General features: G+C 45.1%; 3 protein-coding genes across 3 annotated transcripts in view; 1 reads left to right on the top strand and 2 right to left on the bottom strand.

The window, feature by feature from the left end:
• Positions 1-125: 125 nt before the first annotated feature.
• Positions 126-3727, bottom strand: maip1 (matrix AAA peptidase interacting protein 1; the record flags this gene model as incomplete). The annotated part of the gene is made up of 5 exons (XM_084451726.1): positions 126-1132; positions 1823-1970; positions 2826-2952; positions 3070-3141; positions 3410-3727. The coding sequence occupies 5 exons, from the start codon at positions 3725-3727 to the stop codon at positions 1054-1056; spliced, it is 744 nt and encodes a 247-aa protein (XP_084307852.1). The 3' UTR covers positions 126-1053.
• A 350-nt stretch (positions 3728-4077) lies between these two features.
• tyw5 (tRNA-yW synthesizing protein 5) lies at positions 4078-5070 on the top strand (the record flags this gene model as incomplete). Its single annotated transcript, XM_084452019.1, is given in 7 exon segments — positions 4078-4106; positions 4335-4412; positions 4513-4576; positions 4579-4624; positions 4627-4650; positions 4950-5003; positions 5006-5070. Coding segments are annotated over 7 exon segments (360 nt in total).
• Positions 5071-5496: 426 nt separating this feature from the next.
• The window catches only part of lrrfip1a (leucine rich repeat (in FLII) interacting protein 1a), a 46094-nt gene continuing 38761 nt past the window's right edge, over positions 5497-12829 (bottom strand). Inside the window, exons 12-18 of the mRNA XM_084452018.1 lie at positions 9643-12537; positions 8943-8945; positions 8350-8399; positions 8046-8166; positions 7535-7614; positions 7341-7445; positions 5497-7088 (exon numbers count right to left, since the gene is read on the bottom strand). Of these exons, the coding sequence (XP_084308144.1) occupies positions 6981-7088; positions 7341-7445; positions 7535-7614; positions 8046-8166; positions 8350-8399; positions 8943-8945; positions 9643-12537 (3362 nt within the window). The 3' untranslated portion in view covers positions 5497-6980. The remainder of the gene's footprint in view (positions 7089-7340; positions 7446-7534; positions 7615-8045; positions 8167-8349; positions 8400-8942; positions 8946-9642; positions 12538-12829) is intronic.

The raw sequence follows: 12829 nt of genomic DNA, 5'->3' as shown, positions 1-12829 counted from the left end.
ACATGCTTTAATACACAATATATCAGAGGAAGAAACAGCATATTTCAACATGAATGTTATTAAAAATCTTTATTATACACACAAATGTTATGTCAAATATCTGCTGCTAAAATGTGCCAAAAATACTTGGGTGTGGAATTCCGCAAAAAATCAATACAAAACTAAATTTGGGCAGGACAGTATCCTTTACTTGTCTTGTTAAATATGCAAACACAAGAGAAAGTCCATGGGTAGGAAATCAAAATATACAGTAGCCTGTGCAAGTATAGGGACCCGATTGAATCTGAAGGCCTACCATAGAACCAGAACAACAAAACGCATGGTTCACTGTCCCGATATTTACGCAGGACACTGGACCTGGCAGGAACTTTTAATGAAGATATAGAACATAAGAACATATACTAGAAATGATCCCTTCACAGTACATCCATACACTTAAAAGAACAACTGTCTGAATGGAAGAGTGCAACAACAATGTTGAGTTTATGTTGTAAGTGCTTTCAATGTTAGCTCATAAACTGAAATTATTTTCTGTGTTTGCACAGTCTACATAATAGCATTGGTAGCAGCGGATTTAAGACTGATGACAGAATCTCAAAGTAGACATACTGAACATTTACATCAACATGTTCCTTGACGTGTGTTCGTACCCCTCTTACTGTACATATCCCTCATGGTACAAACTGGAAGCTGGATTTCATAACCCTTGACGCAGAGCTCCCAAACAAAGCGGAGTTTAGACCACTGATTAAGTTGCAGCTCAACAACGTCACTGCATTATGACACGTCATATACCTGTACCTTATCTACAGTACAATAGACAGTATACAGTATGATTAATGGCAGATAGCGTTTTCTCAAGTGTTCCCCCTGAACATCCTGCTCAGGTTTTGAGAGTCTTCTAGCTCACGTGGGTGGTCTCCACACAGGAACAGGAAGTGAGAGTATTCTAGCAGGCTCGAAGGTGAGGCAATGTCAGAGTTAGGATGGTTCTTCACACCCTTATCCTCAACCCCTCTCAACCTCCCCTTCCAGCATCCAGACAGTGACGGGTTAATCCAGCAGCTTGGAGTGCTCGATCCTGGTGATGATCCAGTCCGGTGTCACCCCCTTGGTAAACTCCCTTTGGAATCTGCCGAAGACCACAGCAAGTCAGTCAGTGCGGGTTTTAACTGAGAGATTAACTCACTTAGGTTTTTTTTTTTTTCTAGTGACGCACAGCACAACACATTCTTGGCAAGCATACCAGACCAGAGTGTGATTTGACTGTGTTGATATCAGCAGAGAGAACAGCTAATTCTATCTCGGTATTCATATTTTCTTGACACCTAAATCATTAACTTGTAGCGGACTAGTTCAATTCACAGTAGGCTGTAGACGGAACTGTGGTTATGGTGGCTGTTGTCATTAACACTCCATTATGTGTTACACTTCCTGTTCTGACTCCTGCCTTCCTGTCAGTGTTGAGTTGCGTACAAAATGAATGGCGCACAGTTTGTGCAGTCAACAAGAAGTTGTTGCATGTCGTTCCTAGAACTCCCTACAGACTCATGTTAGATTATAGATTGGGCTATGGACGGGTAGCTAGATTAGTTTTGCAGCATCTTGAAGTAAATTACTCATTTTGAAGTAAGTTAGTCAATTTGTCATTACATTCGTTGTAATAAGGCCACAGAGAACCACATTATTAACCAGGAAAAACACAAAACCAAATCATTCAAAGCAGTGCATCTCAGGGAGCTGACAGACCACTGACGACAGACCTAGAGGCCTTCGCTAACTGCAGAACTCCAGGGAGACAGTCCAGTAACGGCCCACTCACTCGTAGTTGGCTGTGAGTAGCCGTTTAGTCTCCGCCTCTCCGTCTCCGATAGACACGTGGAACAAGCGCGCCCCCTCCATGGTGTCGTCAGGCAGCCTGGCGCTGGTCAGATACCAGAAACGCATCAGAATGCTGACAAATTTACGTCCTGGAAGATTGGAGGAGAGAGACGATCAGACGGGACTGTTTCACATGTGGGTTTAGTTACGCCAGGTCTCAGCTGGTAGTTAGAGATTACGCCAGGTCTCAGATGGTAGTTAGAGATTATGCCAGGTCTCAGATGGTAGTTAGAGATTACGCCAGGTCTCAGCTGGTAGTTAGCTCAGATGGCAGACTGACGACACATGGGGGGGGGGGGGGGGGTTGTTGCTCATTAGAGGCTCATGTGAAACAGCTGGGGGGCAGGTACCGGTTTGGACAACATGCCGACCCAAACGAGGAGCAGGAGAGGCCACCGTGCTCTTGAATACTGCTTCCCCCATAACTATGGACTTAAATGAACACCCCTTTTAAACTATAACTGAACGGACCATGGAGGAGCAAGCTGGCCGCGCGTCTACTCCAGGGCTGTGGTACCGGCCCATCGGCGTGGAGCTGGTCCCAGTTCCTACCTGGGCTGTGGTGAGTAGAGCGACCCTATCCCCCCTAACCAGGTTAGCTTGCCCTCACCCAGGGAGAGACGTTCAGGTTACGGGCTGACTAGTCTGGTAAAGTAGAGTTATTTAGAATATCCAGTCAGGCTAGTCGACCCCTGCAACAGGTTTCATATTATTATGCCTCTATACATTGTTAATACAATATCAAACAAGACAACATCTATACATTGTTAATACGATACCAAACAAGACAACAACTATACATTGTTAATACAACACCAAACAAGACAACATCATGTGCTTCAAGACTTTGTGCTAACATCTGGAATCAAATCAGTCATCATGACAAAGGGGTAAGAAGGTGTTAGTCTAGAGATCTGGTGAATGCACTGGCGTTAGAACCTCACCGCTGTCGTCATAGTAGATGCCCACATCCCCCGCCGTGGTGTACATGATCTCATCATGATCTGCAGACAGGGCTCGTATGTGGCTTGGTGGGAGAAGCGCACATTTCTCCTCAAGTTTCCCTATCAACTGTGGAAAAAATCAGTAAACAAGAGACAGAGGCAAGTGAGTAGAGTGTGAAGTTCATGTCATGATTGTAGTAGAAGCAGTAGTTCCAATGTTAATGTAGACTACTGTATTACTCACATCTTTAGCAACCAGACCTTCAAGAGCTTCAAACTGACACTGAGACAGCAGTCTGGAGACATAGGAGAATGCCTGCAACAACAGATGCAAAAATATAGATGCCATCTGTTCCTCACGTAACTCTCACATGCTAACTTTGAAATAACAGTGTGTTGGTGAAGCTAACGTTAGCTAACTGTCTTTTAATGGGCATCGTGAACTTGTGCTCTCACCAAAACTCGCATTATTATTTACTTATATACCACCACCACCAAAACCACTACTACTACTACTACTACTACTACTACTACTACTACTACTACAAATAATAATAATAATATTAATATTAAACTCCTCTCACCTGCTTCGCTCCATCCGTGAATTCTTCGATGCTGAATTCCTTGTCAAAATAGGCCCGAATCAAAAAGTAGTATATTCGGGTACGGAACCATATGAATGGGTTGGGGATTCCAACTACAACCACATTCTGGTGCTGTTTTTGTCCACCCCGATCAGAGTACGCTCGCACAAAGGATAAACTACCATCACACACCGCAGGTGCCAGGCGGGTATTCTTGGGCCGAGCCAGCACAACTCGTTCGGGTTTGAAGAGACGAGTTAGTACCGAAGGCGGCCTACTAACGTTACAGTAACAACCTCTCAACATGGGGAGCGCCATCTTTTCCCTTCCATCGCATCGCTGTCCTTCTACCAATATCATTCGACTGGAAACAGGTAGAAGGGACCAAAATCGTCTAATTACATTCGTTAGTTACCAAACTAAGTAAAACGTGAATCCTAAACTATAGCTAGCCAGAGAGTAGTTTATTGGTAACTAGATTATTCGGCTAATAATGACCATGTAAAAATAAATTATGCAACTTTTCTTCTGGGGAATGTAAATAATGTAACACCAGTGGATAGGTTAGAAACAATACATCCATGGGTAGAACTATGGGGAGTTGTCAAACCTGTAAATTAACAAATCAAATGCCTGTTACACTGCCTTTCTAATTTGTGCCACAAGTAATGGAGAACCAGTTCTCCATTACTCTCCAGTAAGTACTCTCTGGAGTTCCTGTCCCCATTTTCAATTAAGTGGATAAAGACGTTTTTGTACGAGATATTTACCCACTGGTAAGTTTAACTGTTAGTCTACCTATAGCTATGGTGTAATCCATCATTGATCCCTAGCTGTAGCTTAACGCTGCCTTTGGTTTATGAAGCGAAGACCACCTTTGTTGAGAGCCGTGTGTCTTGGACCATGTGTGGATAAATGGACAGAGAATTGAAGACAGGGAGGTGAAGGTTCATGTTCTCACTCTGCCCCAGATGAACTTCCTCCGCAAAAACTGTGTATACAGGTGGGACTAACTCTCTCTCACTCACACACACAAACACACACACACACACACACACACACACACTGTCTCTCTCTCTCTCTCTCTCTCTCTCTCTCAAAAGGGCAGCTGAGAAAAGCACCATTCTAAATAAATCAGAGGTTCTGGACATTGATTCCCCAGACCTGGAGCATATTTCCCTGAGTTTGTAAAGGCGTGCAGATACGAGTGTGTGCTCCCGGAGGCCTGCTGTTCATCCCAGGTATGGAAGACTTAAGTCTGACTCGCATATCAACTCACTTTGCCAAGTACCATTTCGTTTATAATTGTATTATTAATGTCCTTTTTAACATTTCATTTTATATAACCCTTTACTGTATGTGTTTCTTGCACTTTGTCTTGATGCTTTTTATGTCTCATGTAAAGCACTTTGAATTGCCTTGTTGCTGAAATGTGCTATACAAATAAACTTGCCTTGCCTATTATGAATAACTACAGACTATTCTCAAATGATAAGTATGTTATCAGTAATTAATGCCACTATTACTGTTCTCTCCCAAGCTTTGTGGTTCCATAACACCCTCGCCTTGCAGCTCGGAGTGGGGGTCAGCGTGTTTTACTACCAGAAAGCTACAACAAGAAAGACCCTTCCGGTAACCAAGGCCCTGGGGATGCCAGTTAGACCCTCCGGGCTCTGGAGAGGGTATTGGTCTGGGCCAGCTGCCACCAGACAACCGGGACTACTACGCTCGCCGCATAGTTCTACACATCCAGGACCATAGTTCTACACATCCAGAACCATAGTTCTACATATCCAGAACCGAGTGTTCTCATCCCCATCTGCGGGCCCGACGAAGCACAGTGGCTCTTAATATACCGCCCAAGGAACCGGACGGAGGCTGGGCCTTCTGGAATCTGAACATGCTGGCAGTCTTTACCATGAGGTTCCCTACAGTCTTTACCATGAGGTTCCCTACAGTCTTTTCAGTGTAGAAGGTGAATGTTCTTCTAGCTTGAGAGCAGAAATGAGAGGTTAGCTGTACTACTGTACACGCAGGCATGAACTTCTTGTTGGGTTTTTATTTGTATACCTGGGGAATCGGTTAAAGAATTACATTTGGCCCTGTTAAGGTAAGCGAGAGCATTTATTCCAATCATTGTAACCAATCTGTATCCTTTGTTGATCATGTAATAGGAAAGGCAGGTGTGAGCGTTTGGCATCGACATGGTGCCGGAAAAACGGTTCTATCCTCCATGTCTGACTAAAGACATTCACACATCTTAACTAGAGGTCCATGAGTGAAACGCAATGAAATGCAACGTCTACAACGGATACAGCATTGTTGGACATTTTATTGCACAAACATTACAATCCCTTACGTCTCCTTACATTTGAAAGCTTTGTAAACAGTGAAGCTGCATCTCCCCAGTGTGTTGTGATGCGTGTCTGCTTGTGTGTGTGAGGGTCGTCCTGTTTGTGTGAAGAGTCCTCATCGTCAGGGTTAGCAGCATGTCTCAAGTGAATGTGAAAAGGCCAACCAGTGACTTCCTACATGAGGCTGAAACAAGCTCTTTTAGCCAATCAGCTGTGGGTCAAGATGACTGGATTACTAGCCTGTGCAGAAGCCATACATTCAACATAAATGTCTCAATATAATAAACGTCATCATATCGTATCATTTAGTCATTAAACTACCCTTTGTAAGGTGAATAAAGCTGAAAGCTAGTGAAGCACAAGTGCAGCTATGAGTTATGATCATTATATTGATTGTGATAAAGTGGGCAGGTCCACTCAGGTGTTGTTGGTCAGGTATTATTCCTTCCCAAAGCCTAACTACCAGGCCGACACCCACCCCAGGACTTCACACACATCAGATACAAACAAAAGAGAGACAAAGATTCCCACTCAGTCACAAACATGTTGATACTTTGGCTTTAGGACGCAGCTGAGAAAGAGATGCAAAGTACACACACACACACACACACACACACAATTCTCTCACATCCACGGCAAACACAATAACCTATTTCAGTCCCTTGAGACTTGAGGTCATGTCCTTTTATTCCACAAACCTGGACATACGGTTGATTGAGGCAGCGGATGGTTCTGGACAGAGGGTGGTTTGAATTTTTGTACGCTGGGGGTATTTATATAATAGTCATATCCCCCAAACCAGCCAGCTGCCAGTCCACCTGATCCCCCAGTCCCAAGTCACCCATGTGCCTCCATTTCCCACAATGCTGTGGTGCAGAGCAGGCATCACCTCCTGGTATCACGGTTGCTCAAATTGTGCCTCAGGAAATGAGGCACACCGACCTCCTTCCCATCATGAGCGGGGTCTGAAGGAGCTTACTGACTACCTAAGATGATTTCTCATTGGGAAAACAAACAAAAAGAAAGATATGAAGAAATGGCACATTGCGTGTGTTTTGTGTTGTGTAGTTTTTGCCGTTATTAATTCATTTTTGTACGTTTGTTTCATAAGGTTGCGAGGCAGGCAAGTGGAGAAGGGCGTCCAGTCAGGATGACACCATGTAGTCGGCCAGGGCTGGGCAGACCGTCGGCGGTGGAGCTAATCAGATGGGTAATCTTTATGGAGTTGCTGCCGTGGAGCGATTGGCCTTCATCTTATCCAGCCGCTTGGAGAGGTGGCTGTTGTTCGACTCTAATTCGTCTATCTTGTCCAGCGCTGTCCGTAGCTGTGGGTAAGAGAGATGGAAGGAAGAATGACAATCATTCAGAATGAATTTAATCTGGAAGTTGAATCACGAACATTATGCATCATGGGCGGTCAGTTGTTAAGATAAATGGGAAAAATTATACGTTTGAACATTTATTGGGCCATATATTCCACTGTGGGCACAAAATCATGCAAATTCTCTTGCTCAGATCATACGTTCCTCTGACATGTTTCAGCAGATTCTCACTGATAGTTGTGGTTCATACTATACCTCTCTTTGTAGCTTTCGTTTCTCCGCCTTTAGCTCATCCTCTACTTTCTCTGAGTTCTCTGTTGCAGACTTGTATCGCGTCACCTGACCGTCAAGCCTAGTGACCTGTAGGTAGTAGATGTGTGTATGAGAATCTCATTCCAATTCACCATCGCATCACATTCATTCAAACCGACTACGGCATCTTCACTTACATTTTGTTCTAAAGCTGTGACCTCTTGTTCCGCCTTGACAAGTTTAAACTTCAGGTCACTTAACTGCCTGCTGGCATCTCCTGCAGACGTCAAAAGAACACCACAGTTGTGAAACGTCCATGAAATGGTTGATCAAATGTTATCTCCTGTTAAGTAGGGGGCAGCTGTAGATCAGTTGGTAGAGTGGGTCGTTCAATGATCGAAGGGTCAGTGGTTTGAATCCCAGCTCCGACTGTCCACATGTCGAAGTGACATTGAGCAAGACACCTAACCCCAAATTGCTCCCAATGAGCAGGTTAGCACCTTGCATGGCAGTTACAGCCATTGGTGTGTGAATGTGTGTGTGAATGGGTGAATGAGAGGCCATTGTAAAGCGCTTTGAGTGCCGCTAAGGTGGAAAAGTGCTATACAAGTGCAGTCCATTTACCATTTACAATACAAAATAGACCCCTCGAAAGCAATCGTGTGCCCAAGTTGTGACGGCATGAAGTCGACCTTGACATGTACTCACGCTGCATTTCTAGTATGTTTGGGTCCGTGCCGTTCTCCAGAACCTCTCCCGGCGGGCTGGACCCATCTTCGGTACCGTTCCTCGGCTGCTTCTGCTCCACCTGGGCCTTGAGTTTCTTCACCTGTCAAACCCCAGAACCTGTCAGTCATTCAGTCTGCACACAATCAATCCATCATACCTACTGTAATGGGAAAAGGTTGCGTCCGCTGACCAAATTATCATTTTTAGCTGTGGGTAACATGTACAGTAGCAGCATTGAGACTATGGATGATATCTGACTTACTATGGATGATGTCAGACTCACCTGTCCCATCAGGTTTTCCCTCTCATCCACCAGTTTCCTCAGTCGTATCTCTGAAAGAAAAAACAGTCAAATGTGAGGCAGCTTAAGGTTTTCAGCTTCTCTGCACGGACATAAAAACCTGTGCACGTTCAAGGGCTTCTACACACATTATTCACCTGACAACCACCACGAATATTAGGACTTAAAAAAACAAAACATACCAGGGATGGGAGGAGCCAAGGGCATAGAGGGTTGGGGCTGGGTTTAGGGTGGGAGGAGCTTACAGTCACTTGCATGCAGTGGAGCATGTGTCCATTGGGAGAGGGTGGGGGGGTGGTTAGCATGCAGAGACAGTGGAGAGGACACTGCAAGAACACACTGCCTCCAGGGTACTGCATCTACATGCTACATGTTGAATGGATGAGAACAGATGTACAGCATAGATTTTATTATTCATGCCGCAATATCATATGGATCTCACAAGCATCTGATTTTACTCGTTTTTAAGCGCTGATACAAGTAATTATTTTATTCATGAATAAAAGTGTCAATACAAGTAATAACATTGTAAAAGTGCAACTGAAGAAACATTCAAACCAGATTTTAAAGGGTACCCCCTTGCATACACATGACAAAATACTGCACATACAATATTGCAGCATCAGAGACTCAGATGTACTGTTGATGTGATTGGCTGTAAAATGTAAGCGTTCTCCTCCAATCACTATCATGGAATGAAGAGTGACTCAATAGTTCTAATAAAGCTTTGAAAAACAATGTCCATCTGTGTTACTTTGTTCATATTGTGACGACATTATATTACAGTAAAACTTGTGCAATCAACTGCTTACGTAAACAAATGTAACAGGATGGTCAGCAATCAATCAATCAGCTAATCATTCTACCGCCAGATCAATAAAAATGCATTTAATTAGGAAATCATTTCTACTATAGATGTACACATTTCTAAATTACTTCAACTTTAAATGAAATCGCAAAATAAATACAGCATGTTCTCTGATGCATTCAGTGCAGTGTTGTCAATTTGGAGCTTTACTAATGATGTAACTTGCATATGCTACACGTTTTCAGGGCTAAATCAATGACTTGAAAGAAAGGTTCTGCAAAGCCTTTAACCTCATTGCAACTTGGAAGTCAGAGCTTAAACTCCATGTCAACAGTCTAGGGACAAATGCTCCATTTGCCACCAGTATTGTTTGACACATCTCAGAGGATTCAGCATTCAGAATTCCTAACTCTTGTGGTCAAGCCTACAGTAGCCTACGGTAGTAAGATGACACTAAGTCATCTTACAGTCATCCTTCCCCTTGCCCTTACCTTTCTTGCTGTTGCTTTTAGAACCTTTCCTAGATCGCTCATCGTTCCCTCCTATTGGGTCCACTGTGTTCTGACTACCTAATCTCTCACCCCGCAACCCGTTATCCATAGCTCCTCCCCCTTCCTCTCCTAACGAAGCTTGTGCTCTGGTCTGCACGCTTTCACCTTCTGCGATATTCTGTTGTCCAACAGTCAATCCCAGTCCCTCCTCCGAAAGCTCCCTCTGTTCATGTGCTATACTAACCCGTTCTGTGACTGAAGCTAGTTGTTCCTCACTCTGGTTCAGAACGTCTTTAACTGGAGTTTGCCCTTTCTCATTGGGGCTTTGGTCATCTGGTGTTCCATCCAAATCCTCCTCCAGGGCCTCAACTGCTGGATCTATTTGCTCTGTTAACCTATCCCAAACACACACACTGTTGCTCTTGTTGGGTTCTTCTTGAGTAAGCAGCTGTGGCCCCATATCCTCATCTGGCTTTTTATTAAAGGCATTACTTTGGCTGTGCTCCAACGTACTACTGTCGTCTTCCTTTGACTCAGTTTCAAGCCCCGGTTCTACATTCCCTTGGTGAGTTTTTGGGACATCTCCGAAAGAGTCCAGGTCATCAAATTCGAATGATTCCCCCTCCTCATTCTCCTCCTCCTCTTCCTCCCTGTCCTGCCTGACGGACTCAAGCACCTCGTCGTCCTGCTCATTTTGACTGGCATCCTCTTGCTCTCCAGCTGGTGGTGAGGAAGGACATGCCACCTCTATTGCCGCTTCACTGTTTGGATCACTGTACCCGTCTGTGCCTGATCCACTCTCCACGTGGACCTGTTCTGTAAGACAAGCAGCCATTGTTGCTGCATCCACACCTTCTGCCTCGCAAATCTCATTCAAAAGCTTGTTGTCCGGCAGGCAATCGGAGAGATCTACCAATTGTTCATCCTTGCTTATGGCCTCAACAAAGCAGTTACTGTCAAGGGATGTGTCACAACATTTCTCAACTGTGTTTTGGCACTTGTCTGAATCTTCAGGGAATTTGTCATTATCAATTTCAGGCTCCTGGTCTCTCCAATGGATTTCCTCCTTCACCATCTCCTCAAGGTCTTCTGTTGCTTTAGTGCTAAAATGGTCTGGACTGATGGCTACCTGGAAACCAGTATGAATGAGGTCTTCGTGTTCCACATCCTCTAACTCCGGTCTAAGCACATCAGAAATAGGACAGTCAACCCCGGGTTCCTGTTTGATAGTATTAACCGTCGCTGAAAGGTCAGCTTCTGAGACCGTAATAGCATCTTCCTCTTTGACGCTGTCTGGAATTATACTTGTGGACCGTTGAGAATCAAACTGACATTTTAAATCAATGGGAGTCTCTGGACAATCTACAAAAGAATCACTGGTAGTTGTGTAACCAGTGAGGATCTCTGAACAATCTACAAAATAATCGCCATCAGCTGTGGATTCTGACGTTTCCGTTTTGGATGGAGACTCAAATTCACCCTCATTTTCAGTATTGGTTCTGAACTCAGATGTCTCTCCAAGGACACCAGTATTTCTTGTTTGTTGTGACTCGTCTGCAACATTATCAGTCTTGGATGTGGGTTCTAATTTGTCTGTGAACAAATCAGTGCTTTCTGACAATTCTAAATTGATCTCAATGCCTTCAGTCTTGGTTGGAGATTCTGGTTCCACATTGGGGTTATCAGTACTTGTTCTACATTTGGGATCGTCACTGGGATTAGAGACACCGCTGTCTGACTTGGAGCAGGACACTGTCGTGGCTGCGTCTGATCTCTCAGTGCCCTGGATAGGCACTTGATCCTTTTCCATCACAGGGCTCTCGTCCTTTGCTTGATCTGTGTGAGATTCCTTGAGTATTTCGACAGGAGACTCTCGTGTCTCAACGCCAATTTCCTCTCCAGGCTCCTCCTCTCTGGTGACCGGGGTGTCCGGCCCTGGTGGGTTCTTACCCATGGTCGTTGTGTCGTCCCCCTGCGCTCCATCACCCTGGGGTCCCTTCTTCTTCTTGGCTCTCTTCTTTTTCCTCTTCTTCTTGCTTGGGGAACCACCACCCTGAGGCTGACTAGAGATCACCTCTGGAGAGGGTTCCTCTGGCAAGGGTTCCTCTGGAGAGGGTTCCTCTGGAGAGGGTTCCTCTGGAGAGGGTTTCTCTGGTGAGGGTTTCTCTGGTGAGGGTTTCTCTTGTGAGGGTTCCTTTGGTGAGAGTTTCTCTGGTGAGGGTTCCTTTGACGAGGGTTCCTCTGGTGAGGGTTTTTCTGGTGAGAGTTCCTTGGTGTTCTTGTCCTCTGCGTTCTCGGTGTCGTCAGGCTCCTGCTGACGCTCAGGGTTTGATTTGCTCTGGTCATTCCCTTGACTGACTGGCATGCTTCTTTTCATGATGTCCTCATCTGCTGCGGGCTTCTTTGGGGAGGTTTCTTTGAGGTCATAACTACTTTTGCTGACTATGGTCTCTAAATCATCTACCTTGACCTTGTTAGGCTCTGCTTCAACTTCCCCTGATCCTAGCTCCCCTACATCCCAACCTTCTCTGCCTGCAGCTGTGTATCCTTCTCTCTCTGCTTTGATCTCATCCTCAGGACCCGTTACAATCACCTGTACTTCAGAGTTGCAAACAGACTTTTTAACCTCTACGATTGCAATGTCATTATTAAAGTCTTTGCTTGCATCGTCTTCCATCTTTGTGGGCGAACCTGTCTGTTTCTCTCTGGGAGTTTCTGTCCCCAGAACACTAGCCAGGCTTCTGTGGTCAGGGGGGGTCAGATGATTCTCTTGACCCTCCTCCTCCTCCTGTCTCTGTTGCCGCTGCCTGGATCCTGCTCGATCCAGCTCCGCACCTCCATTACCTCCCACCTGCGTCTCCCGCGCTCTGCCTGGGAGACCATGGAGAGAGACAGTGGTAGAAGCCGGAGAGTGAGGCCTGGTGACTCGTTCTGCAGGTAGTTGTCATGTTCACAGTGATTAGAAGCTTGGCCATTACAGCGTAAAAAGCGGATATTGAAATTACTTGACTGAACGGGCAGGATAGAAGAGGAGGAGGAGGAGGGAGAGGAGGACAGCACCAGAAAAAAAGCTCTCGATCCCAGAAGAATCACCAGGGAAGCACGGTGGGTCCATTCAGCGAGCTACAGATCTTACACCCAGAGATGTCTGATACGGTGGTAA

Source organism: Borostomias antarcticus (assembly GCF_949987555.1).
Source record: "Borostomias antarcticus genome assembly, chromosome: 17".
NCBI classification, from domain to species: Eukaryota; Metazoa; Chordata; class Actinopteri; order Stomiiformes; family Stomiidae; genus Borostomias; species Borostomias antarcticus.
This window is presented reverse-complemented; position numbering and strand designations above follow the sequence as displayed.